The sequence below is a fragment of the Nerophis lumbriciformis genome, linkage group LG38, assembly GCF_033978685.3.
Source record: "Nerophis lumbriciformis linkage group LG38, RoL_Nlum_v2.1, whole genome shotgun sequence".
NCBI classification, from domain to species: domain Eukaryota; kingdom Metazoa; phylum Chordata; class Actinopteri; order Syngnathiformes; family Syngnathidae; genus Nerophis; species Nerophis lumbriciformis.
In genome coordinates, this window is record NC_084585.2 from 17843683 (window position 1) to 17871051 (window position 27369).

General features: G+C 39.6%; 1 protein-coding gene across 5 annotated transcripts in view; it reads left to right on the forward strand.

The window, feature by feature from the left end:
- The first annotated feature begins 515 nt into the window (after window positions 1–515).
- Window positions 516–27369, forward strand: part of erc2 (ELKS/RAB6-interacting/CAST family member 2) — an 87065-nt gene continuing 60211 nt past the window's right edge. For all 5 annotated transcript variants that reach the window (XM_061932553.2, XM_061932557.2, XM_061932555.2 and 2 more), the window contains exons 1-2: window positions 516–1328; window positions 14459–15291. In XM_061932553.2, coding sequence (XP_061788537.2) covers window positions 14614–15291 — 678 coding nt within the window. In that variant the 5' untranslated portion in view covers window positions 516–1328; window positions 14459–14613. The remainder of the gene's footprint in view (window positions 1329–14458; window positions 15292–27369) is intronic.

The window sequence follows — 27369 nt, forward strand, 5'->3', positions numbered from 1 at the left end:
TCAATCAATCAATCAATGAGTTAGCAGATAGATACGCAAAACAAGCAAGCACTAAAACAGAAGTAAACATGGAGATTAACCACAGTAGGTGTAATGAGAGGAGGCAATAGAAATAGGGAGGAAGAATACATTATTACTAGAATGAGATTAGGACATGCATATCTAAATAGTTCATTGAAATTGATAAGGGAACATAATACAGGACTGTGTGACTGTTGCCATCAGACAGGACATGTTTTAATACATTGTAGGAAATACAATAGAGAAAGGGAAATACTGGGAAATAAGTTAGCAAATGAAAGGGTTAGGTTAGTAATGGAATATATTTTAGGATTGCACTCAGAACATGTAGTTTATAAAGCATTATATACATAGACCGGGTAAAATAAAATAATTTAGATTAGGGATCCACCTCGGTCCACACTCCATTTCAGTAGGGGGCGGTAATGCACACCAAAAAGTTGCTTGCCAACCGCCATTAAACAAAAGAAGAAGAAGAAAAAGAATACCTTGGGATTGTTTATAATCCAAATTAAACTTCCCTGCGTTAGGGTAGACAACAAAACTGCAACGGACTCTTCCTAACAAGTTTTAGATCAAATGTTGTGTCAAACAGGTAACATTGTATCGGGTGCCAACATAAAAATGGGATTAATAGTTATATTCGGTTCCTCGTAGTTTTCCTACATTCAACAAACAAGACGATAAAAACATAACTTTTACCTTTATGGGGTTGAAATGTTCGAGTCTTCCCGCCAGTAACGTTTGCCTTTTCAATATATATATTTTTCAATTCATTTAAGCGTGATTTTACGGATTAAAGTGGACCAGGTCGACCAAGAAAGAAGTGACTCCATTTATTTTAAAACCCCGAGTTTAGACTGAAAGGCGATTGCAACTCCTTGCTCCTTTACCGGTATTAGCAGTTTCCCAGTTTCCATGCCTTAATAGTGTGTGGAAAGCTTCACAATAGCCATCTGTAAACGACATGTTGGGGGGTGTTGCGTACAAACTGCAAAGCATCACGAAGACGCGCTGCCTGGGAGACGAGATCTGGGGCAGACGCATTCGACTTCATTCAATAGAAATCCACACTAGTTGTACACGTTTGTCTCCCAGAAGTTCGTGCATTTTATTCGAGATGATGCAGAAGTGGGACCCCGCCTCCCGCGCATGCAGCTGCCGCTTGCGGTAGTGATGATGATGATGCTGGCGTGCAGGGGAGGACCAATGACAGCGCAGGATGCTGAAGGAGGCTGCTGGGCTGAATGGAGGCGACGGGATGCCGTCTGTGTAGCAGCACGGGAGAGGAATTAACATCGACGGAGGTTAGTGTGATTCGATTTAAATATATATTCATGTATATATATGTATTTAACCGATTGTGTTAAATCCCTTTTGCTGGTGGGTGCTGTGTGTGTGTGTGTGTGTGTGTGTGTGAGGGGGGTGGGGGGGTCTTATGTGTGTGGTTGGATAAAGCCGGTCAGATCTCACTTGATAGCAGATGATTTGCATCGTAACGCCACAGCGGTGTTTTAAAACAAGAGGCTTTGATTATAGGCTTGACGGATGTGTGCCACGCCGGGGCCATTAAAACATGGTGGACGGATGAGGTGCCAGTGGCTCCTGATGCTGCATGACGTGTAATTCAGTGTGTTGGATGAGCATGGGCATGTTTTAATTAGGCAAATGATTGTTAAACATGGAGAGACGTCTTACTCTGTCACCGTGTGTGTGCCCCCCCCCCCCTTGACTGGGACATGCATTTGGGGCGTTGAGGCGCCAGTAGTAGAATACATGATGAGGAGGATGCATGTTGCAGCACGCTCACATTGGTGCTCCTTCTCATGTGAAATCACTCCATTATCAACCCATATGTAGGCTATTTTTAGCAAGATGTCCTTCCATCTTTGTCTGCCCGAGACACTGACCTCAAAAAAGAAGAGCGCCATCGTCTCAGTTCCACCGGTTGTACCCCCCACACCCCACCCCCACCCCACCCCTCCAATTCCCTACACCCTCCCTCTCCCTTGTTGCTGTTTCTTTTGGACACAATGTGGCAAAATGTCAGGATGGATCCGCCTTCATGGAGAAGACCCATGCAGACACTGAGCGGTGTGACGCCTGTGGTGAAATCTTTGTAGTGTGTCATCTGTGTCCTCTCCGCACCGATGCTCAGCAAATTGCTGGAGATGTTTCCTTAATGTGGTCTTAACTTGACTTGCTGAGAGCTGCTCTGCTATAGCATTGATAGATCATCAAGCATCATATCTAATAGGAGCTAATAGCCAAAACACTGTCCTATTATCATTATATTAGTGTCTAAGACAGGGGTGTCAAACCTACGGCAGGTTTTATCCAGCCCGCGTGATGAGTTTGCCAAGTATTAAAATGAGCTGCATTTTTTTTAATGAAAAAACCTGCTGTTCTCAATGTGTCCACTGGATCTCACAATAGCAATTCTGTTAGGACTAGCAAGAGGGACAAAGTAAAGCGACCCAAATGAAACTTAAAACCTGCCGTTTTATGTCTTCTGCTTCGAACACATCGTTATTTGGCACCCTTGCTCCCCCATAATGTCTGTCAAAAACCCTTCTGAATAGTTTTTTACCTCTGTTTCTTACGGTTTGTTGAGTTAGCACTGGATTGATACGTGGACATGACAAAGGAGGTATTTGATACCTAGAAGAGTTTACATGTTGTGTTTTTTGTTCAATTCCAGAAAGACTGTGATTTAAAGTTTAATCCTGGCTTTGTAGATACACTGAGACAAAGTCTAAGCTCATTGTGTTTTTGAAACTGCATCAATTTCCTCAGAATTTTCAACAAACTTGAAGTGGTTTGTCCAGAGGGTTATTTGTGATTTGTACGTTTTCAGAATGTGCTTGTTCTATTTTTGGCCAAAGGAAAACAAAGAAAACAACCTGGAGTTGTCTTTATTTTTAAGTAATCATGCCATGATTTTACCATTTCGGCCCACTTGGGAATAGATTTTCCTCCATGCGGCACCTGAGTTAAAATGAGTTTGACACCCCTGGTCTAAGAGATGCCAGATTAATAAAAAATAAGGCTGCATGTACAAATCACAATCTCATTCATTCACAGCAACAGCCGATTGATTCTGGTGGCTAGCATTCTCCAACTCACACGAGGAGTGATCGCGTCCACAAATCGAGTTTTACTACGCTTGCCAGAGGACCATACAAGAGTGAGCATTCTGCGCGTTCTGATTTTATGGATTATTTTTTGTCTTTTAATGCATTCCTCTCCAGAAAGCCCCCCAATCAGTCCCTCCCGGAATTCTTGATGTCGCAAACGCTCAAATTCAACCACAGACTCGCAAACTTGTCGATTGTCCGCAATTTACCTGCACATTTTGGTTAATTAACCTCCTTTTTTTAGCCAATCAAAGTTGTCTCTGAGAGGCGCTTAATTGCGTACGTTAACTGATTGTTTGTTTCTTGTGTAGTGGGGACAGCAAAATGTAACAACAGATCAACTCATTATGGATCAAACGGGACAATTGCTGTGCAGCTTAGACCTTCTGGTTCCTTGCCCATTGCGTTAAGCCCCCTAGGTAATGTACTATATAAACATTTAGCCACAAAAATTCATCTTCTCTCCCTAGTTAACACGTATTTATATTCTTATTTAACCTTTATTTATCCAGGGTAAAGCAATTTGTAACATATTTGCATTTGCAAAGAGGCAGCATTCACATGTTAGAGACGTTAAAGTTTGATAATATTCTCTCAATGCCTCTCATTTACCAACAAAAATGTGCGCTATAGATTGCTCTCAACAGTTCACAAATGGGGATAAATGTGTTGGAACATAAATGAATGTTTGAGATGGACACTATAAAGTGTAAAACATACACGGGAAAATGTATGCATCTTGAGAACAGCAGAGCAGACAACAAACAATAATAAAGCTACTGGTGGAGTTTATTTCTGTAATTATAATTCATCATTACTATTAGTAGTTATAAGTAACTTAACAAGTACAGTAATTTGACAATTAAAAAAAATTCTACCAATACAGGCATTTTAGGCTGTGACAATCACAAAAAAGACATGTCAAATCCTGGAGGGACTTCCCAATTGTCGCTCTGGGACCTCAATTGAAGAACGGCCGGAAAGATCATCAGAAGAAAATAAAGAGTAGGAAATGGGATGTATATCGAGTACCGAGTAAATGGGTCGTCCAGAATGTGGACAAATGATACCTATATTCTTTTATCATATAATTATGACACTCTGTCACATTCACTTCAGGTTCCACCCCCACACATAAAAAAGACATGGGGATAATCTGATAATCAGCTCCTCAAAAGTTCCTCAAAGTCAATAAGGGTTAGTGTCAGTTTGAAGAGAAAGCGCATTGCTCACAACCACCGCTATCATCAATCGTCATCCTAGCGATCCAGTGATCCACAGGCCATTAATAATCCACTTTAAAAAAAAAGAAAAATTGAATTAATGTAATAATCCATAAAGTTGCTCCGTCTATCATCAATTCATCACGCTGCGTTTGCGTGGCATCAAAACACACCTTACTTAAATGCATGCTAATTGATTGGTTGATCAATAGGATACATTTGACATGATGTATTATGTAAAATACCTGTACTCTACACATGAATGCCATACATACAGTAAATTTGATTTCCAGCTGAGTTATTGTAATGAATAGAAACACAGTGATGGATCTGTGTGTTTTTTTCAAGATGATGACATAACTGCATTGCACCTTGCACTGGAAACATAGTTGATTTCTTCACGACTTAAAAAAGCAGGTGTTGATAAAATACTTCCCTGATGTGAGGTGTTACATGATGTTGGAGACCTCTTGGGCTAATAAAATGCTAATAAAAAAAATATTTTTTACATATAGTACCGATAAGTGGTTACTGGTATTGATATTGGTATTAGTAACAGTAAAATCCTAACGATACACATCCCTAATGGAGGATTCTGACTAAGCCTTAATTTAAAAAAAAAAAAAAGAATTTTTCTAAGACAGAAGTACAGTAGGTCTTGAACGGCTTGGCTCAGATGATAGCTCGGCTGTCCAGAAACTTCAGGGTTCCTGGTACGAATCCAGCTGCTTTTATCAGAGCGCTTATATCTGACATTTTAAATACAAGCTGAGCCAATCCAATATTTTTTTTTGCTGATATTGGACCAATATCCGATTTCAACATTAGATCAGGGCACCCCTAATGTTTTTACCAGCATTAACTTGAATTTGATATGTCCACATTATACTGCTCAATATGACACTGCCGTGGAAATAAGAGTTCAAAACATTCTGCCATACAGTGTCTCGCACGACTGATGGAAATTGTGCAAACATTTATCAGCCATAAACAGTTCATTTCAATGACACGTAAAGAAAACACGCATTGTGAGCCAATATTAAAGATGTCTCTGGCAGTTTGTAGTTCTTCCAAAGTGTTAATTTTCTCATTTTCTTCTTTGTGGGCAGTCTGTGGAAATTGCTGAAGATAAGAGCAAGCTCAAGTGTGTTAATTTAGAATTGGATTTAGCGGTGTGTCTCAAAGGGACCGAAGTGAATGCATAGACGTTATCATTTGCGTATTTTAAACAGATTTATTTTTAGCGTCCTTTCTGACCTGCAACGCTTACTGCAAAATGTTATTGGCTTTATAAAAAAGCCAAAGAGGACACAAATGATTGAAAAAGTGTTAGTGATTTTCCACCAACGCATTATCTGCCCCTTCACCTTTTTGGGAAACGTAGTGTTGCGCCCAACCACCGAGGTGCTTAATCTCTTTTAGCCCTGATGTGGTCGCTATGGCAAGTGTTTAGTATCCTCTGCAGAGAGAAAGTATCATAGGGCGTCGTGAGACCGTCAAGAACATTTTTTCATGTTGCTTGCAGACGGTCGTGTATTGATCACCACTGGACGACTGATCTTCTTGCTATCTACGAATATGGCGTGCAAAGCCTAAATAATAGAACGCAATATATCAAACCTACAATAAAATCATATAAAAGTCATTATTAATGCATTAAATATGAATGTACTTTCTTGTTAGCCAGCAAAATTGATTACATCCTAAATGCATTCTCTCCCAAAAGTGCTCACGGACCTCACATTTCAGCAACGTCCCAAGACACGATACTATGGAAGTGGATCTTGGATGTACTTTAGAGCATTGTTTCTTAACCAAAGGAGTGGGCCACAAGCGCCTCCAAGAGTGCCACCTAAAAATATCTGTTTCTTAGCTGCTGGTCAGTATGGGCCGCAGTGGTACTCAGTTGTAATACACTTTTCCACCACTTGTGGCAGTGATGACAATATCAAACAAATAGAAGAAGTCTGGAGTAAAGCCATAGATACGTTTCTGAAGCGCCACAATTATGACTTTAGTATTTTCGTTTGTACTTAAATTTTATCGACAGTTTATTTAAGAAACATATTTATTGTTTATTATTAATTTGGTTTAGAATGTATTTATTTTTAGCACTATGTAATTGTATTTTAATACATTTTTGTTAGTCCCTTCTAATGTAGTATATTTGATTATTATATAATTTTGTAATCAGCCTGACCTAAACCTTGATAATAATTGCTGCCCCTGTTTACACTGCACACAAATTCTGACCCTGAAGTTACAAAGATCGTATTTTTTTGCCAGTCTTAACGCTTTAAATCTGATCTTTTCGCATCAGATTCAGGCCAATTCGATAGGAATCTGATCTTTTCAAATGTGACTTCAGTCTAAACAGGAATGTGACCAGAATGCAATTTTTTCGTCAGGTTTGTGCGAGCTACGTCATTCGTGTATGCGGGGAAAGACGCAACCCGCCAACCAGCGGAGGTTTCGGTGAACAAAGTCTTTTTTTGATGGCGGAATTTTAATAATTAGCTATATGTAATATATGAATATCAATTTTGATTAAGAAGAAATAGCAATTGTTGGAAGGACCAGAATTGACGCTGTGGCATATTTGCTTACATGTTACGTACATTGCGTAAGTTGTTTACTGAAGTGAGTTGAAAAATAAAGCTAATGTAGATCCACGCTGATGTCTGTGTTGCCTCTATTTAACAGCCATAAAAAAGATTAGAACCCTCCCAAAAACAGTATATTACCCAATATATTGATTCATACATTCATTATATTACTTTAATTTATTTTCACGGAAAAAAAACACATGCAGTGTTAGTAGCTCACATGCAACACGGCCACTAATAATACACGCTATTTCATTGTTGGCACACACTGTTTAGCGATCTCAGTACAGAAAATCAGGCCCAAAGTCTCCAAGGCAGAAGCGTGTTATAAAGTATGTCCGCATCATTCAACTTACTGTGTCGTTAGCTGGGCATCATGAACTATTGTAGCCAACAAAATTATAACTCCACTTCAACTTAAAGACAGCATAAATCCATTCCAGACGGTTAATAATAAATAGATTAGTGTTTTTCATACCCACTATTGGTCTCTGTTGGACTAACTTCACTTGAACAAACCTTTTTTTTTTACACTTTGTACTGTAGGACCGTGTCCACCAAAGCTGACATTGTGATCTTATATTTTGCGTCATTAGATCAAGCAGCACCTGGGGATAGGTTGATTGGCAACACTAAATTGGCCCTAGTGTGTGAATATGAGTGTGAATGTTGTCTGTCTATCTGTGTTGGCCCTGCGATGAGGTGGCGACTTGTCCAGGGTGTACCACGCCTTCCGCCCGATTGTAGCTGAGATAGGCTCCAGCGCCCCCCGCGACCCCGAAGGGAATAAGCGGTAGAAAATGGAGGGATGGATAGATCAAGCAGGAGTGCCTATTGAAGTGTCCTTTGAGTGAATGTCCAACGACTTATAAAGCCATGAATAATTGAGGAGTATTACTTTGGGCCACATACTGTACCACTAAGTCTGATTGTGTTAGTGCTCTTTCATTATTGGATTTTATTGCACTGGCTTGAAGATATTGTATTACTTCTATAGCCTGCTGTGTGTGATTATGTGTGTGCGTGTGTGTGTGTGTGATTGTGTGTGTGTGTGTGTGTGTGTGTGTGTGTGTGTGTGTGTGTGTGTGTGTGTGTGTGTGTGTGTGTGTGTGTGTGTGTGTGTGTGTGTCAACGGGCAATGTGTGATATATCCTGCTAGGCTTTCTCCTTGACTGAACGCTCCTTTCTTCGTAAACACCGGGATTAAACACCAGTGCGAACCAAGAGAAGACGATTACCATCACGGTCACATCCGAGGGCCGATCAATAAGGTCATATTTGCCAACTAACGTCTGCGCTTCTTCGACGAGCGTCCAGCGATTCGACTGCGGCACGCTTTGTGGGTGATTGATTGGCAAGGTAAAACAAAGATGGAGTGAACATCTCATGCATTTATGAACTGCTGCGTGGGTTTATGATCACAGACGGACTGCTGTGTGATAAAAAATAGCAGTTTGTCTATTCATTATCTCGTGTACTAAAGGCTTGTAAAGCTCTCCTGTATGTGTCAGTTTCTTTAAGTGGGTATTGATGAATGTCAGCAAGAGCATGAAGATGAGAGGTCCTATCAACCACTTGGACATTCACTCCCCGGCCACTTCATTAGGTACATCTGCCTGATCTACATAACTTGTAAAAGTTGTTCAGGTTACCAGCCTGCCCACCGCTAATTGGCGTAGCGAATGTCACAGTGAACAACGCAAGATCTGACCACAACATTCGGTCTTTGAGTTAAAGGACAGTGCTGAGAAAAAGAAGTGAATGATATTCATTAAATTTAAGAAAATAGTCATCAAAAACAGAGGTGGGACCAAGTCATTGTTTTGCAAGTCATAAGTAAGTCTCAAGTCTTTGCCCTCAAGTCCCGAGTCAAGTCCCGAGTCAAGACAGGCAAGTCCCGAGTCAAGTCAAATGTCAAGACTGGAAAGTCTCAAGTCAAGTCCCAAGTCCTGCATTTTGAGTTTCGAGTCCTTTCAAGTCCCGACAGACTAATATATTTACACAGATTGTGTATGCTTTTAAAACGCTGTATTTATTTATTAAAACAAGTGCATTTGAAATTGCAGGGAAAAAAATAATGCTGACATTGCACTTCATAATAGCACTATTAACCAGTAATTTTAAACATTTAACTCATTCTTTTACAGAATAAATACATTCGAAAAAACAAGTGCAACTGTACTTATTTGCACAAAAGTGTTAACATTGTATTTCCATGTCATATTGGATTGTAACTAGTTCCACAGCAGTTTCTATCCTGTTCTTACCTTATCTCATTGATCTCATCTCATACTGTATGTGTGTTTATGTGTGTGTACACATGAAAAACATAACAAATACATGAACATAACAATGAACAGAGTTGTACTTTTTAGATGTCAGTGCCCTAGGCAATATGTACACATATTCTTAATATAGTATACATTTTAACTGACCTTTATTTGACTATGTTTGTCTTTTTGTAGGTGGCTAAAATATGCGGTGCTGCTGACCGCCGTCTAACGATACGTTACTGTGTGTGATACATTGACTAATGTAACGTTATGTGTAGGTACCTCATGCAACCCTGCTTAAAAAAAATCACTTGACAAAAAGTATGAATAAGGTAGCGAACTGCAGTGGACGCAGCAGATTGCCGTGTTTGCAATGACGTTATAACCATAGACATCTTATAAGTAGACACAGCATTGGCTGCTGTTACGCGAGAAATTCGGCCGCCATCTTGAAATGGTGATGAGGAGCCGGCTAGCAGCCTAAACTGACAGTTGACAGGTAGAAAACAAAGATGGGCTGGTGTTCAGGATTTTCCTGCTCAAATGAGCGGACTGTTGAAAATAGGAATCGGGGGATTACTTTTCACAAGTAAGATTTAACATTAACTGGTTGTATTTTGTGAAAATAATATTACCACAGAGTTGAGAAGGATCAAAGATCTTCAATATTTGTATGTGAAAATCACAAAGAAATCTTCTGGGGGAGGATGACGCCCCTACAGGGGTTTGGTTTACAAACTTTCAGCCCCACCTAAAACAAAATTCACCAGCCGCCACTGATTTTGATGCATTCTCATTTTAGGAAAAGTATAAGACAATACTTTCTTAATAGTATAATTGTAACCAGGAATAAGACTTCAAGTAACAATATTCAAATACTAACATTGTTGGGTAAGACAGAATTTGGTTTTATTCTGAATCCAGTGAAACAGATTGGTGGTTTTAGCTGATATAAAGACTTTCAGGTGTTTATATATGTTTATATTTAAGTATTTGGCAGACGCTTTTATCCAAAGCAACATACATAAAAAATACATATAAACAATCACTGTAAACATTATCATTTAAGGGAAGAATGGAAAACAAAATATCAATTCAAAGTGTCAAGACAGAATAAACTCTCTGCTGCTGCAGCAACAGAGATACAGTCTATAAGATATATAGACATACTTGCCAACCCTCCCGGATTTTCCGGGAGACTCCCGAAATTCAGCGCCTCTCCCGAAAACCCATCCATCCATCCATCCATCCATCTTCTTCCGCTTATCCGAGGTCGGGTCGCGGGGGCAGCAGCCTAAGCAGGGAAGCCCAGACTTCCCTCTCCCCAGCCACTTCGTCCAGCTCCTCACGGGGGATCCCGAAGCGTTCCCAGGCCAGCCGGGAGACATGTCCCGAAAACCTCCCGGGACAAATTTTCTCCCGAAAATCTCCCGGAATTCAGGCGGAGCTGGAGGGGGCTCCAGCTCCATGCGGACCTGAGTGACGTGTCAACAGCCTGTTCTCACGTCCGCTTTCCCACAATATAAACAGCGTGCCTGCCCAATCACGTTATAACTGTAGAATGATCGAGGGCGAGTTCTTGGTTTCTTATGTGGGTTTATTGTTAGGCAGTTTCATTATCGTCCTCCCAGCGCGGTAACAACACACAACAACAGCAGTCACGTTTTCGTCTATCGTAAAGCAGTTTGTCTGCCGTAAACAGCAATGTTGTGACACTCTTAAACAGGACAATACTGCCATCTACTGTACATGCATATGTGACAATAACATCTACGGCTTTTAGAGAGTGCAGTGCACAACTGCTATACTATATATATATATATATAAAATAAAATAAATATATATATATATTCACTGAAAGTCAAGTACACATACATATATATATATATATATATATATATTAATATATATATATATATGAAATACTTGAGTATTTCTTATATATATATATATATATATATATATATATATATATATATATATATATATTTATATATATATATATATATATATATATATATATATATAAATATATAAATATATACATATACATATATATATATATATATATACATATATATATATATATATATATATATATATATATATATATATATATGAAATGCTTGACTTGGTGAATTCTAGCTGTAAATATACTCCTCCCCTCTTAACCACGCCCACAACCACGCCCCCCCAACCACGGCCCACCTCCCGAAATCGGAGGTCTCAAGGTTGGCAAGTATGTATATAAATATCTAATGTATTCATACATTGTTTATGTAGGTTATACGCATTTATATATAACCTAATCATATTGTTTCTTGAATTTAAAAATAGTTGACCGTTTTTTCCCCCCTTCTCTGGGATTATATTCCCAGTTTTGATCTCGGACGTCTGGTCACTTATAGCGTACAACAATATTATATTACTGTTAAGCAAACTATGAATAATAAAACACGTAAAACATGTGTCCTTTATCATAGCTACACGTATGACAAAAAAACGCGTGAAAATCAGTGGTATTCAGTGAGGTAAAATGAATTAAATGCGCTGACAGGTCGTTGCTCCTGCCAAATGAATTGCACTGAGTGGAGCGGATCACCACTCTAAGATGGCGGCCCCACGTCTCGTCAGCGCCAGTAGACAGTAGCGGTCTATGCTGCGTCTACTTAGAAGATGTCTATGGTTTTAACGTTAGCAGTGAGTTTACAGCCTCACTGATTTAACTACACAGCAAATCAAAGTTACGTTACTTAGCCAATAAACGTTAGCTTACATTCAAAACTTACCGTTCTTCGTGCAACTTCAAATGTCGAACGAAGTTGGAAGTTGTTGCGTCTCCGTCTGTAATATTCGAACCGCATGTTTTGCATACTGCAATTAGTTTTTTGTTGACCAACTCGTAGTTTTAATACCCGAACGAAGCTATCTTTGGCATAATTTTTCCTCACTGGCGCGTTGTTAGACAGCTCTTCTTCGTTGGTTGTCCTGCAATTTGATTGGATGAATGCTGTGGGATGAAAACAACGTGGATCTAATTTGATTGGATGTTGTACTGACAGGCAGCACACACGCTGACAGACACACACGCACACAATGAAAGATACGGAGCGCTCCTGAATAACTTTTTAATCTTTGGGTTTTGGGGAAAGTAGCAAGTCTTGTCAAGTCAAAAGGCTCAAGTCCAAGTGAACTCACAAGTCATTGATGTTAAAGTCTAAGTCGAGTTGCAAGTCTCTTTACATTTTGTCAAGTCGAGTCTAAAGTCATCAAATTCAGGACTCGAGTCTGACTCGAGTCCAAGTCATGTGACTCGAGTCCACACCTCTGGTGTGTAGCTAGGTAACTTGGTGTTTGAGCATGTGAAATTCATTGTCAATCAGTGTTTCTTCCAAAATGGACAGTTTTTATTTCACAAAAGTGTGATGGACTCGACGTTACATCCTGTTGTTTATGTGTGTCCCCCTTTTTTTTGAGCAGTTTATATTTTATCAATTGTTTTATGTAATTCTGTAATGTACAAGGTAAATTTGCCTTTAGAATATCGCCTTTGGCACTTAAACATTGTAATTTTACATTTAATACTGTTTATCTTTGTACTGTATGTTTTGAATGTGTTTTAATTTTAGCATCATAGAGACTAGGGTTGCGCGAAATAGAAGATTTTTAATACTATCAGCAACGAGCGAAAGAACCCGTCCTCAACGCACTGTTGCATTCTAGCTAGCATCTAACATCCCTGCTCAGTGGCCTTGTGGTTAGAGTGTCCGCCCTGAGACTGGAAGGTTGTGAGTTCAAACCCCGGCCTAGTCATACCAAAGACTATAAAAATGGACCCATTAGCACTCCGCATCAAAGGTTGGAATTGGGGGTTGAATCACCAAATGATTCCCGAGCACGGCCACCGCTGCTGCTCACTGCTCCCCTCACCTCCCAGGGGGTGAACATGGGGATGGGTCAAATGCAGAGGATAATTTCACCACACCTAGTGTGTTTGTGACTATCGTTAACTTGGGACTTTAACAGTGCAAAGCCGCTTCTAAGTCAGTAATCCTCGCCTCCAAGGCGAAAAGTAGCATTATCACTGGAGGACTAGGAATAGCTACACATGCTACACTACACAGTAGGAGGATATTTTAACTGCTAACCCGAAGCTAGAGCTTTTGAAGGTAAACAATGCTGGGCAGATCAATACAAATATCGACATTGCCGATACCAAGTATCATATCCTTATTTGGTCGATACTACAGTGGTTAGATTGATTTTTTTAGTATCAGAAAGATATTTTGTAATTTTTGTTATTGTTTACAAACTCAGAAAATAAGTCCCTGGACGTAGGAGGACCCTAAAGACAAACGCGAAATGATTTTAAATCAAAGCCAATATTAGGAAATAATTAAATTACTTAATTGCTATTGTTACCCAAGCATTGTGTGTTTTTGTCTTATTTTAATTGTGATTAAAAATGCAATCATTTAATGATCTTGAAAAATGTAAGTATCAGTATTATCATTGGTATGATGATACTGCCCCTGTAACTATTGGATCGTTACCCACATTTGTAGTATCGGCCAAAACTAATGTCAAGTTTCCAAACAAGAGAAGAATACATATTTATTACCTTTTAACAAAAGTGTAGATAGAAACATGTTACAGCAGAAAGTCACTAGATATTAACAGTAAATTAACATGTAGATCAATAATAGTTTTGAGAAAATAAATAACAACCAGAAATGATGTAATATGTTACTGCTTATATCAATAGTCTAATTAGTACCCCTTGTAACCTGTTTTGAAATGGTTCTATTGATATACCAAATGATATTTGGTGATATATATCGTTATCGTAGGAGGATGCAATATTTATGGCGATATAGATTTTAGGCCATATCGCCAATCCCTGGGAGAGATTGGTGATGGAAATTAGCAAAAAGATATAAGCTCACATATTTACATATCAAATGTTCGTTATTATATATTGTACCTTACAATGTCAATTATATATAAAGGTAAAATAATGTAGTACTGTACGAGTGTACGTCATGTTGTATCTGTCTTTTTAAGGCAAACAGAACTTGAGTAAATGTGTTTTTAGGCCAGCCAACCTCCCAAAGAGCTTCCTCTGTTTCAACTTGTCTCCTTTTATTTCCAAGTTCCTCATCTGACACATCCAACCTGTTGTGATTTGTCTCTCTCAGGTGCCTCCCAGGCGTTCCCTACGAGTTTGAGGCACCCCGACTCCCACGGCAGGAAATCACCTCCCCCATGTGTGGTTCAGCCAGCCTGTGCAGTATCATCGCAGCGTGCCCCCGTTAAGGACCCCCCTGGTGGCCACGCGGCCCACTCACGGGACATGTACGGCAGTGCCAGAGCTGTAAGTCACTTAGAGAGCAGCCCCGCACGCTCCCCGCGCCTGCCTCGGTCCCCCAGACTGGGCCATCGGAGGGCCAACAGCGGGGGCGGGAGCGGCGCGGGGGGAAAGACGCTCTCCATGGAGAACATCCAGTCTCTCAATGCTGCCTACGCCACTTCGGGTCCCATGTACCTGAGCGATCACGAGGGCGTGGGCTCCACGGCCACCTACCCCAAAGGCACTACCACTCTGGGCCGGGCCACCAGCCGGGCCATGTACGGGGGCCGTGTCACGGCCATGGGCAGCAGTCCCAATATCGCTTCGGTGGGGCTGCACCATGCTGACCTTCTGTCTTACAGTGACCTGGGCTCCATCTCCATGCTGCACTCCCACCACCACCACCACCAGGGGGTGCCCTCCGCCCTGCTGAGGCAGGCGGTGCGGAGCAGTGGGGGAGAACTGCTAGAGATGCAGGCCCAGTTCAGGGAAATGCAGAGGGAGAATGAGATGCTGCGCAGGGAGCTGGACCTGAAGGACAGTAAGCTGGGCTCCTCCACCAACAGCATCAAGAGCTTCTGGAGCCCCGAGCTGAAGAAGGAGCGCATCATGAGGAAGGAGGAGGCGGCGCGAACGTCTATTCTTAAAGAGCAGATGAGGGTCACTCATGAGGAGAACCAGGTGAGTCCGCTCCTCTCACCTATCACCATTACGTTATATCATATTTTCTGTGTGGACGGCCTGAGACCTTTCTGGGAGAAGTTATATTGTATTTATTGGAATAAGTATACACAGTGTTCTAATAATTAGCATAGGGTTGCACAGTATCTAACAAAGTACCTCGGTACTAATGAATTAAAAATGGTACTATACTGCCTCTGAAAAATACCAATACTTTTCATTATTTAGCGGACGTCTTTACAAACATGATGGCGCGCCATGTAGAATGATCGAGAGCGAGTGTCTGGTTTGTCATACAGGTACAGTATATTGTAGGCCGTGTACATTAACTCCCTCCCAGTGCGTTAACAACACCCAAGAGCAACAGTTACGTTCGGTCTGCCATAAAGCAGTTCTTCTGCCGTAAACCTAACAATGTCGTAAGTCGTGACACTCTTAAACATGGAATACTGACATCTACATGCATACTGTATGTGACATCTCCCTCCTTTTAAAGTTATTTAAAATAACTGCAAAGTGTAACCAAACAGAGGTAACAAACACTCCATAGAATTAAACAATATTACAATTGTAATGCCGCATCATCATTTAGTCTTCCTTTCAAACTGAAGGTGAGCTATGTATTACGGTAAATCTAAATCTCCTGTAGACACAGGTATGTCACAAATAACTCTTTCTCTTTCAAAATAACTCAGGAAGGAATTACTGTTATCAACATTTTTTCAGAAGCTATATAACACTATACACCAGACATGGACAAATTAAGATTTTCAACCTGGGCTGCTAGACTTTTTTTTCGTATTTTTTTAAATTACCGTGAGTCTTGAACAATGGAGAGTATTCCAATGGTTGGAGTCTGCGCTTTTGAGTGATATACGGATTATTAAGGTAATCTACGTCACAGCACCTGCAAGCAGACAGGCAAGAAGCACAGTGGGCGGGGTTTGTTTACAGCATACAAAATGAGACGTGAGTGTTAGGGAGGGACACGGAATCAGATTTCTACAATAAAGTTCTGTTCTGCCAAAAAGTGATATCATATGGATTATTAGCATATTGATCTATATTGATTGGTGCTTTTTGTCCTTTGTGTTCATGCATTTTGTTTTATTGCAAAATATTGATCTTGAGATGGTCATCTGGGAATTAAAGAGGTGAGACGTTCATATGTTCTTAATATTCAGTCTTTTATCGTGGCTATGGCTAGACCTGGTCAAAACATGTCCTGGCGTTTTGTGAAGGGGTTGTCAGTTAATCTGGATTTGGGCATATATCCTCTGGAACAGTGGCACAAAGTGGTTGAGAAATCATTCCTCCACTCTCAGTGGTGTGCGCAGGTGGGGTAGTCTGTTCAGTTTGAGAAAACCTCTGGCGTCTTCCAAGATTTTTCGTGGTCCAGCTTGATGTACCGATTGTCTCCCTGAATAGGAAGATGTTTGGCACTAGGATGGTGGTTGTAGTAGAAGGCTTGTTTGGTCTTCTCATTAACATTCTTTTGCTTGACAATTTTTCTGTTGGGCCATTTCGGCCGCAGATTTTTCTCGAGCGTCGGGAGAGTCGGTCGGATCTTCCCCCTCATCAGTAAATCTGCAGGGCTAACTTCTGCGGTAGTACAGGGAGTTGAACGATAGAACATGAGGGCTATCAGTAGACCGTCCTGCTGGAGGATTGTCTTTGCGGTCTGCACTGCTTGTTCCGCGTGTCCGCTTCCTTGAGGGTGGTGAGGACTAGACGTAATGTGTCTGAAGTCTAGCTGTCATGCCAACTCCTGGAATTCCGCACATGAGAATTGAGGTGCGTTGTCACTCACCACCTTATCCAAGATCCCAAACTGGTCGTTGACGGTGGGTGCAGGATTTCTTGGTACAAGATAATCATGCTTGTTGTGTTCACAGAGGTCAAGAGCAATTTGTTTCTATGGGCAAACCCGCAGGTGTGTCCTTCTGCTGAGCCTGCTTTTGCTTCTAACAGGTCTTGCATGACTATACAAACTCTTAATTCCGAGGGAGAGCCCTGGCCACAGAACCAATGTTTTGGCCCATTCTCTAGACTTTGTGAGCCCCTTATGTCCATCGTGTATTTTCTGCAAAATTTCTGCTCTTAATGACTTCGAAATAACAAATCTGTTTCCTCGCGTGACCAAGCCATCAGCTTCTAAAAGTTAGTTTTTCAATTTCATTAAGTATCTGGCACACAGTGGGATGTTACCAATGTATTCTGGCCATCCTGATCTGATAAGTTTGATGACGGCCTGCCGCAGCATCAAGAGAGAACACCGTTGCTTCACTAAGCTTGGCAGTGATCTCATCCGAGGGAGGTAGGATTTAACGCTCTCTTTTGACTCATTCATTTAGCCTTATCAAGTCCACACATATCCTGGCTTTGCCAGTGTTCTTCTTCAGAACAGGCACCATTGGTGTGCACAATTCAGTTGGCTGTGTTACTGGATCTATGATGCCATTGTTCTCCTTCCTGTGGTTTTTGTAACATTGGAAAAGAGCACACGGCGTGCGTTATGAACAGGGTACAATTGAGCACTGTTCTTCAAATGTATTTTAATTGGTTCAGTTTTTGGTGTGCCATGCTCACCCTAAGCTTGCTGATGTCCACCGGTGGTGAGTATCCCTTCGTCAATTCGTCGCCAAGTTCCCCCCAAGTTCATTCCAACTGACAGGGACTGGCTGATTAGATTGTTGACACTGCGGCCACCGACCACATTTGCTTTGAATGGGTAATTGTTGCCTTTACGGCTAACTGTCACTTTAAATCGGCCCAGACACAACAATTCACCTCTTGGGCTGTCTAAAGGAATGTCAGCAGGTTCTAGTGCTCTCAGTGGAGTGAGTGTGGAAATGCATTCTCACCTAATACAGTGACATTAGCTCCTGTGTCAATTTAAAATTCCATTGAGATGGAATCCACCTGTAATTGCACAGTTCACTGCTCTTTCGCATCCGCACTGCACACTGAACCTAAGACATAGGATGTCTGTTCAGCCTGCCCACTCTCTGTGACTTCATTCACTGTTGCTGTTGCAACACGCTCTGGACCAATGTCCGATTTTATGGCAGTTGTGGCATGTAGCTTTCCTTGCAGAGTGCCTTTCATCTCTGCCATGCTGGACTTTCCAACATTTACCACATTTCTTTTTATTCCCGCATTTTCTGTCTTTTGTCTTGCCTGGTCGTTGTTGCTGCTTCCAATTATTATTTTGTTTGTAACGCACCACCTGTACTGATCCCAACTTGTCTCCCTGCAGGTTTACTTTTCGCAACCTCCTCTAGCTGCCTGACAGTCTGTATTATCAGTGCAAGCGTTAGGTCCGCCATTAGCTGTAGTATGCGCAAGAGCTCGTTAATTATCCCAACAACAATACGCTTGCAGATATTTTCATCTCGACTGGCACCATACTCACAGTGTTCTGATACATCATACAGGGCTCGGCTAAAACACTCTGCCTTCTCCCCTGGCTGATAAACACATTGGTGGAAACATGCCCTTTCGGGGATAATATTCTTCCTCTGGAAAAAATACTGGCCAAACTTTTTTACCATGCTGTCAAAGTTATTTTTGGCAAAGGTGAATGATTTATATATGTTTTGTACCTTGTTGCTCATTGCATAAATCAGAGTTTTGTTGCTAGTCTGTACCATTCGAAGGGCTGTCTCCAGTCTAGCCATTCCGTTGGCTTGTCAAAGGCAAAGTTTGCTGGGGGATTCAAGTTTCTGTTGCTTACTTACTTCTTTATTGAATTTTTGTGACTCACTGGCCAATTCTGACACCATATTGATTGATTGATTGAATTATTTATTTCAAACCTGCACAGTACAACACACACCTTTTTTTTTTAAACATTTTGGCAGGGACATTTATGCAAGGCTTGAAAAGGGGTTGGATGAAGCAAATGCTTATAATATCCCAACCCCTCTCACTCATTCCACATTTAACATAAACAATATAATACAAGAACAATACTATACAAACAAAAACAAGAAAAGCTCCTGTACACTAACAATACAATAGTACCACTGTTACTATAAAACAAGACAAGACGAGACAAAACACACACACACACACACACACACACACACACACACACACACACATACACACACACACAGGCCCAAACACTCTCTGACCATACACCTCTCTCCCATCGCTCTGTGCTTAGGGCATCACTCTCTTTCCTCCTCGTACTTCTTCAGTACTTCTTTTTTAAACAGTCTTTTAAATGTAATCATGTTAGAACAGGTTTTTAACTCGTCCCCTAAGTTGTTCCACAGACTGACTCCACGCACTGAAATGCACATTGATTTTAAAGTTGTTCTAAATTTAGGCAAATATAATTTGTTGTTTCCTCTTAGACTGTAACTATGATGAGCATCTCTATCCTGGAATAGGTTTTGTATATTGGATGGTAGAGTTTTGGGATGCCCTAAACATAATTTGAGCAGTTTTAAAATTGATCACATCGTGCAGTTTAAGTTGCTTTAACTCCATGAATAGTGGATTTGAATGATGTAAGTAGTGAACATTGGACACAATCCTAATGGCCTTTTTCTGCAGAGTGACTAAAGGCTGTAAATGGGATTTATAACAATTTCCCCAGACTTCAACACAATAGTTTAGATATGACATAATAAATGAATGATACAATAAAAGCAGAGCATTGGTGTTCAATAAATGACATGATCTCCTCATCATTCCAACACATTTAGCAACTTTTGTCCTCAGGTAATTTATATGAGGCTTCCATGATATATTTTCATCTATTACCACTCCTAAGAATGAATTTTGTTGAACATATTCTATTGGTGTATCATCGATAACAATCCTGATGGGTATTTCACTTTTGCGATTGCTAAAGAGCATGATTTTGGTCTTCTTTAAATTGAGAGACAATTTGTTGGTATTAAACCAAGTTTTTAACTTGATCATCTCCTCAGTTACAGAGGCCAGAAGTTGCTTAACGTCGTCACCTGCACATGTAATGGTTGTGTCGTCAGCAAAGAGGATGAACTTCAGCAGTGTTGATACTTTACATATTTCATTGATATACATTATAAATAGTGTGGGTCCCAGTATCGACCCCTGGGGGACTCCACAGGTTATGTTCATGAGTGTAGATTGATGTTGGTCGATCTGAACAATCTGCTGTCTCTCATTCAAGTAGCTCTTCAGCCATTTCCCTGCCACTCCCCTTATGCCATAGTTTTCCAGTTTGTTTACCAAAATCTGGTGATCAATGGTATCGAAAGCCTTTTGCAGGTCAATAAAAATTCCTAAAACAAATTTGTTTTTCTCGATACCATTAGTAATGTTCTCTATTAGATCACTTAAAGCTAATGAAGTTGACCTATTTTGTCGGAACCCATATTGACAATCAGATAATAATGTGTGTTTTTCAATGAAGCCACGAAGTCTATCATCAAATAATTTTTCCAAAATTTTTGACAACTGTGGCAGAAGGGAGACGGGCCGGTAATTTGTGAAGTGGTGTTTGTCTCCAGATTTGAAGATGGGGATGACTTTTGAGAGTTTCATTTGTGAAGGAAATTGTCCAAGTTGAAAAGATAAATTGCAGATGTATGTGAATGGTTTGATGATTTCTTCCGCTACATTCCGGACCGTCCTCATGTCGAGGTCATAAATGTCACGTGATGTTTTGTTCTTGCTTTTATGAATAATCTCTAAAACTTCCTTTTCGACAGTCGGAGTAAGGAACATCGAGTAAGGATTTTTTCCAATAAGTTCCATAGGCTGTACATCATTAATTGGGATTTTTTTTGCCAGCTCAGGCCCAACTTTAACAAAAAACATATTGAAGCCGTCAGCAATCATCTTCTTGTCACTTATGATTTGGTCGTTCTCAACAAAAAACTCTGGATAACAAGGACTGTTTGAACCATGCCCAATAATTGTATTTAATACCTTCCAAATTCCCTTTATATCACTTTTCTTTTGGATTAATAGTTTGGTGGTGTATTCTTTTCTGCTTGCTCTTAATATGCTGGTTAATTTATTTTTATATGTTTTGTACTTTTGTTCTGTTTCTATGGTTTGAAGCCTTAAAAAAGTCCTATATAAATAATTTTTCTTTTTGCAAGCGTTCGCAAGCCCTTTAGTTATCCATGGAGTTTTTGTGGAGTTAGTTATAGTGCATTTTTTGATGGGGCAGTGTGTATCATAAAGTGAGAAAAAAATGTCATGAAATAAATTATAAGCTGCATTTATATCTGACGTTTGAAAAACAGAATCCCAGTTGTGTTTTGCTAAATCATTCTTTAGTGCTGTTAATGATCTTTCTGTTGTGTCTCTACGATAATATTCACTATTTACAGGTTTGGATGTTTTGCAGTTAATATTATACACCATGAACACGGGTAAATGATCACTGACGTCACTCACTAACAAGCCTCCAGTTACAGTCTGATCTACAATGTTACAAAATATGTTGTCAATAAGTGTCGTGCTGTGTGTTGTGATTCTAGTGGGTCGTGTGATCAGTGGGAATAAGCCCATGGAGAACATGGTGTCAATAAATTTTGCTGTGTGTTTGTGTTTATTAGGATTCAAAAGGTTGATATTAAAGTCACCACATACTATATATTTTTTGTTTCTCTTAAATAATTTTTCCATCCATTCATTAAATATTTTTAAGTCGGATCCTGGTGTTCTATAAATGCAGCTTACAATAATGTGTTTCCTATTTGAAAATGATAATTCTACAGTGACGCATTCGAAGAGTTCCTCAACAGTTAAACACATATCATTTACAATACTACAGCTGATATTTTTGTCCACATACAGAGCCACACCTCCTCCTCTCTTATTTTTACGGTTGGTGCAAAACATTTCATACCCATTTAATTCAAACTCATTACTTGTATTCTCATTCATCCATGTCTCTGAAATACCTATAATATTAAATGGAGATTTGAACTGATTCAAATAGTCCTGGATATCATCAAAATGAGAGTATAGACTCCTGCTATTAAAATGTACTAGAGATATGTTTTTATCTTGCATAAATGTTTTATCAAATGTGACGTCAGTATAATATAAACAATCATTGTTGGTGTTTTGAGGAGCATTTCTATCTGGATCCATTTCGCTCATAAATCTTTGTGATTTGTAGTTGATGTGGTCTGAGAAACTGATCGATTCCAAATTGTGGGAGTTTATCTTATATATATAGAATGATCGAGGGCGAGTATCGTGCAGGTATATTGTAGGCTGTTTACATTAACTCCCACCCAGCGCGGTAACAACACACAAGAGCAACAGTTAACGTTTAGTCTGCCGTACAGCAGTTCTTCTGCTGTAAGCCGAGCAATGTTGTGACTCTCAAACATGAGAAACTGCCATCTACATGCATATGTGACAGCGCATGTTAGGCAACGCACACATATGGGATACTTACAACCAGACACAGTGTGGAGAGAGAAAAGGGAGAATGGATGCATTTTGGCTTGAAAACTAACAATAAAGGTGAAGTTATAAACACTGTAGCGCTGCTCTGCAAGAGGTGCTTTAAACCATGGCTAACTAGCTAGTGGCTAACGTCCATCTGCAGTTAGCAGTGTTTTTGCTGCTTCTAAATCACTAATCCTTGCTTCCATGGTGATAAATAAACTATGTTTCTTACAAGTATCCTACCTATAGGATGAGGACTAACTAAACATTATTCACGACACAACATTGGAGGATACAATAGCTAACCGCTAATAGCAAGCTTGTGCTCCTGAATGTAAACAAATGTTACGGGTGGAGCTACACAGGCATCGACTGTAACGATACCAATCGTACGATGATTACATCGATATTTTTTATTATCACAAAATATTTTTTCATTTCCTTATTGTTTATAAACTCATCCGTGGACACATGAGGACTTTAAATATGACCAATGTATGACCCTGTAACTACTTAGTATTGGGTTGTTACCAAAATGTGTAGTATCACTCAAAATGTATGTAAAGTATCCAAAAAAAAGAATAATAACAGATTATTACATTTTTAACCTAAGTGTAGATAGAACATGTTAAAACAGAAAGTAAGCAGATATTAACTAGTAAATAAACAAGTAGATTATCATTTTTTGACAAAATAAAACAATCAGAAATGACACAATATGTTAGCCTTTGTTTGCTTACTTAGGACTAAAAATAAGTTGTCTAGTATGTTCGCTATGTTATTTAATGACAAAATTGTTCTTTGATTGCAATAAGAAATGTATGTTTAATGTATCATAAGATTTAAGAAAAATTTAATAAATAAAACCAATAATGCCATTTTTTGTGGTTCCTTTTTTTTTGGAAAAGTAGCGGAAAGTATCGAAATACATTTTGGTACTGGTACCGGTACCAAAATATTGGTATCAGGACAACCCTAAATTAGCATTTTCCTTGTAGACAATCAAAACTACAAGCACAATCTTTTTTTGTGTGTGTGGAGGTGTCAACATGGCCTAGTTAAATCATCTTCTGGCAAGAGTGGGCACTAATTTATCTACTCTTTCTTTAACTCCCTTAAATCATCTGTCCGCCTCCATTCTGTGGCCTTTCCAAAAACAAAGTGTATAAAATGCCCCAAAACGTTTTTAATTTGGTTCCTCCATCGTACGCTTGTTTCTAAATGAAATGAAGTCACTCCATACAGAACTAATGTCGGTTCCAGTGGAACATCACCAAGGCTTGAGTCATGCTAATATTGGACCTTGTCATCATTATCTCATTATGCAAATTTATATTAAAATGAAGCCAGAAGAAGCGATAGATCAGTTTAAAGCTTTTTTTAGCTAAATTGTTCTAGGGGCACATTTTGAGAAAGCAACGGACACGGTCTTCTTCCTTAACTATTATTCCTATTTTGGATATAATATCAATGCAAGGCTCTGTCATAATTTTGGGGGGGTAATTTTGTCAAAAATAAAGTAATAAACTCATCAGTTCAAACAAAAGCAATATGTTCATATTAGTCAAAGATCCTCAATGTGACAGGAGCCCTTTGATGTTGTTAACGAATACACTACTCAATGATCCTATATATGACAAGAGCGCTTTACTGTTTTTAAGGAATTACTGAAAACAAAACAATCGTCAAATATCCTAAATATGATAGGAGCGATTTGTTGTTTCTGTTGTTGTACAGGACATATTTAAAAATTCTGGTCAAAGATCCTCAATATGACAATAGCCTTTGCTGTTTTAAAGGACCTACTGAAAAAACGCTAGTCAAAGACCCTTTCTATGACTGTAGCAATTAATTTAATATTATTAAATTTTTAATATTAGTTATAGTTAATATTGAAGTGAAGTAAATTATATTTGTACAGCACATTTCTCTAAAAACTCAAAGTGCTTTATATAGTGAAACCCATTATCTAAATTTTTAAGCTACATTTAAACGAGTGTGGGTGGCATTGGGAGCAGGTGGGTAAAGTGTCTTGCCCAAGTACACAACGGCAGTGACTAGGATGGCGGGACTGGTGTTGGAACCTGGAACCTTCAAGTTGCTGGCACGGCCGCTCTACCATCCGAGCTATACTGCTAATATACTCATCCTCCATATGACAGGACCGGGCAGGGGGTGAGGGGGTATGGTATTATTATTATTTTTTTGTCATAAAAAAATATCTTGTGTTTTTTTTGTTGATTTAATTAAAAATAAATAAATATATATATATATATATATATATATATATATATATATATATATATATATATATATATATATATATATATATATTCATATATATATATATATATATATATATATATATATATATATATATATATATATACAGGTAAAAGCCAGTAAATTTGAATATTTTGAAAAACTTGATTTATTTCAGTAATTGCATTCAAAAGGTGTAACTTGTACATTATATTTATTCATTGCACACAGACTGATGCATTCAAATGTTTATTTCATTTAATTTTGATGATTTGAAGTGGCAACAAATGAAAATCCAAAATTCCGTGTGTCACAAAATTAGAATATTACTTAAGGCTAATACAAAAAAGGGATTTTTAGAAATGTTGGCCAACTGAAAAGTATGAAAATGAAAAATATGAGCATGTACAATACTCAATACTTGGTTGGAGCTCCTTTTGCCTCAATTACTGCGTTAATGCGGCGTGGCATGGAGTCGATGAGTTTCTGGCACTGCTCAGGTGTTATGAGAGCCCAGGTTGCTCTGATAGTGGCCTTCAACTCTTCTGCGTTTTTGGGTCTGGCATTCTGCATCTTCCTTTTCACAATACCCCACAGATTTTCTATGGGGCTAAGGTCAGGGGAGTTGGCGGGCCAATTTAGAACAGAAATACCATGGTCCGTAAACCAGGCACGGGTAGATTTTGCGCTGTGTGCAGGCGCCAAGTCCTGTTGGAACTTGAAATCTCCATCTCCATAGAGCAGGTCAGCAGCAGGAAGCATGAAGTGCTCTAAAACTTGCTGGTAGACGGCTGCGTTGACCCTGGATCTCAGGAAACAGAGTGGACCGACACCAGCAGATGACATGGCACCCCAAACCATCACCCAACCATGCAAATTTTGCATTTCCTTTGGAAATCGAGGTCCCAGAGTCTGGAGGAAGACAGGAGAGGCACAGGATCCACGTTGCCTGAAGTCTAGTGTAAAGTTTCCACCATCAGTGATGGTTTGGGGTGCCATGTCATCTGCTGGTGTCGGTCCACTCTGTTTCCTGAGATCCAGGGTCAACGCAGCCGTCTACCAGCAAGTTTTAGAGCACTTCATGCTTCCTGCTGCTGACCTGCTCTATGGAGATGGAGATTTCAAGTTCCAACAGGACTTGGCGACTGCACACAGCGCAAAATCTACCCGTGCCTGGTTTACGGACCATGGTATTTCTGTTCTAAATTGGCCCGCCAACTCCCCTGACCTTAGCCCCATAGAAAATCTGTGGGGTATTGTGAAAAGGAAGATGCAGAATGCCAGACCCAAAAACGCAGAAGAGTTGAAGGCCACTATCAGAGCAACCTGGGCTCTCATAACACCTGAGCAGTGCAAGAAACTCATCGACTCCATGCCACGCCGCATTAACGCAGTAATTGAGGCAAAAGGAGCTCCAACCAAGTATTGAGTATTGTACATGCTCTTATTTTTCATTTTCATACTTTTCAGTTGGCCAACATTTCTAAAAATCCCTTTTTTGTATTAGCCTTAAGTAATATTCTAATTTTGTGACACACGGAATTTTGGATTTTCATTTGTTGCCACTTCAAATCATCAACATTAAATGAAATAAACATTTGAATGCATCAGTCTGTGTGCAATGAATAAATATAATGTACAAGTTACACCTTTTGAATGCAATTACTGAAATAAATCAAGTTTTTCAAAATATTCTAATTTACTGGCTTTTACCTGTGTATATATATATATATTTTTTTTGTATTTTTTTTAATTTCTTGTGCGCCCCCGTACCAATCGATCCACGGACCGGTACCGGGTCGCGGCCCGGTGGTTGGGGACCACTGCTGTAGACTACTATACTACTGTCGACTACTACAACACTACTGCCGACTGCTATAACACTACTGTAGACTAATATAAAACAACTGTACACTACAATACCACTACTGTAGACTACTATACTACTGTTGAATACTACAACACTACTGCCGACTGATATAACACTACTGTAGACAGTGCCGGCCCAAGCCTCCATGGGGCCCTAAGCAAAATTTGATTTTGGGGCCCTCTATTTCTGCCAATAATATTGATTGTTGATCGTTCACACACCTACTATAAACTCATTGCGGCTTTGGCAGTGTTGTTTACATTATCCTATTGTCAGCCTGGCATGTCTTTACAAATGACATGTCATTTATAAAGATATGGGGGTGGCCCAGTTAAGAACATAAATAATACCAATGAATGAACGAATGATGTCCAGAGTGCCACATATGGTTCCTAATCTTAAAATGTAGAAAACATTCAGCTACAAGAGTGGCCTGGGGTTGAACAGTCCAAGTGATAAAGCTTTGTATTTACAGTAAAAGTGTCATCTTGTCTCATCAGTCTTGTACATATTAGTCTTTAATTACTAGT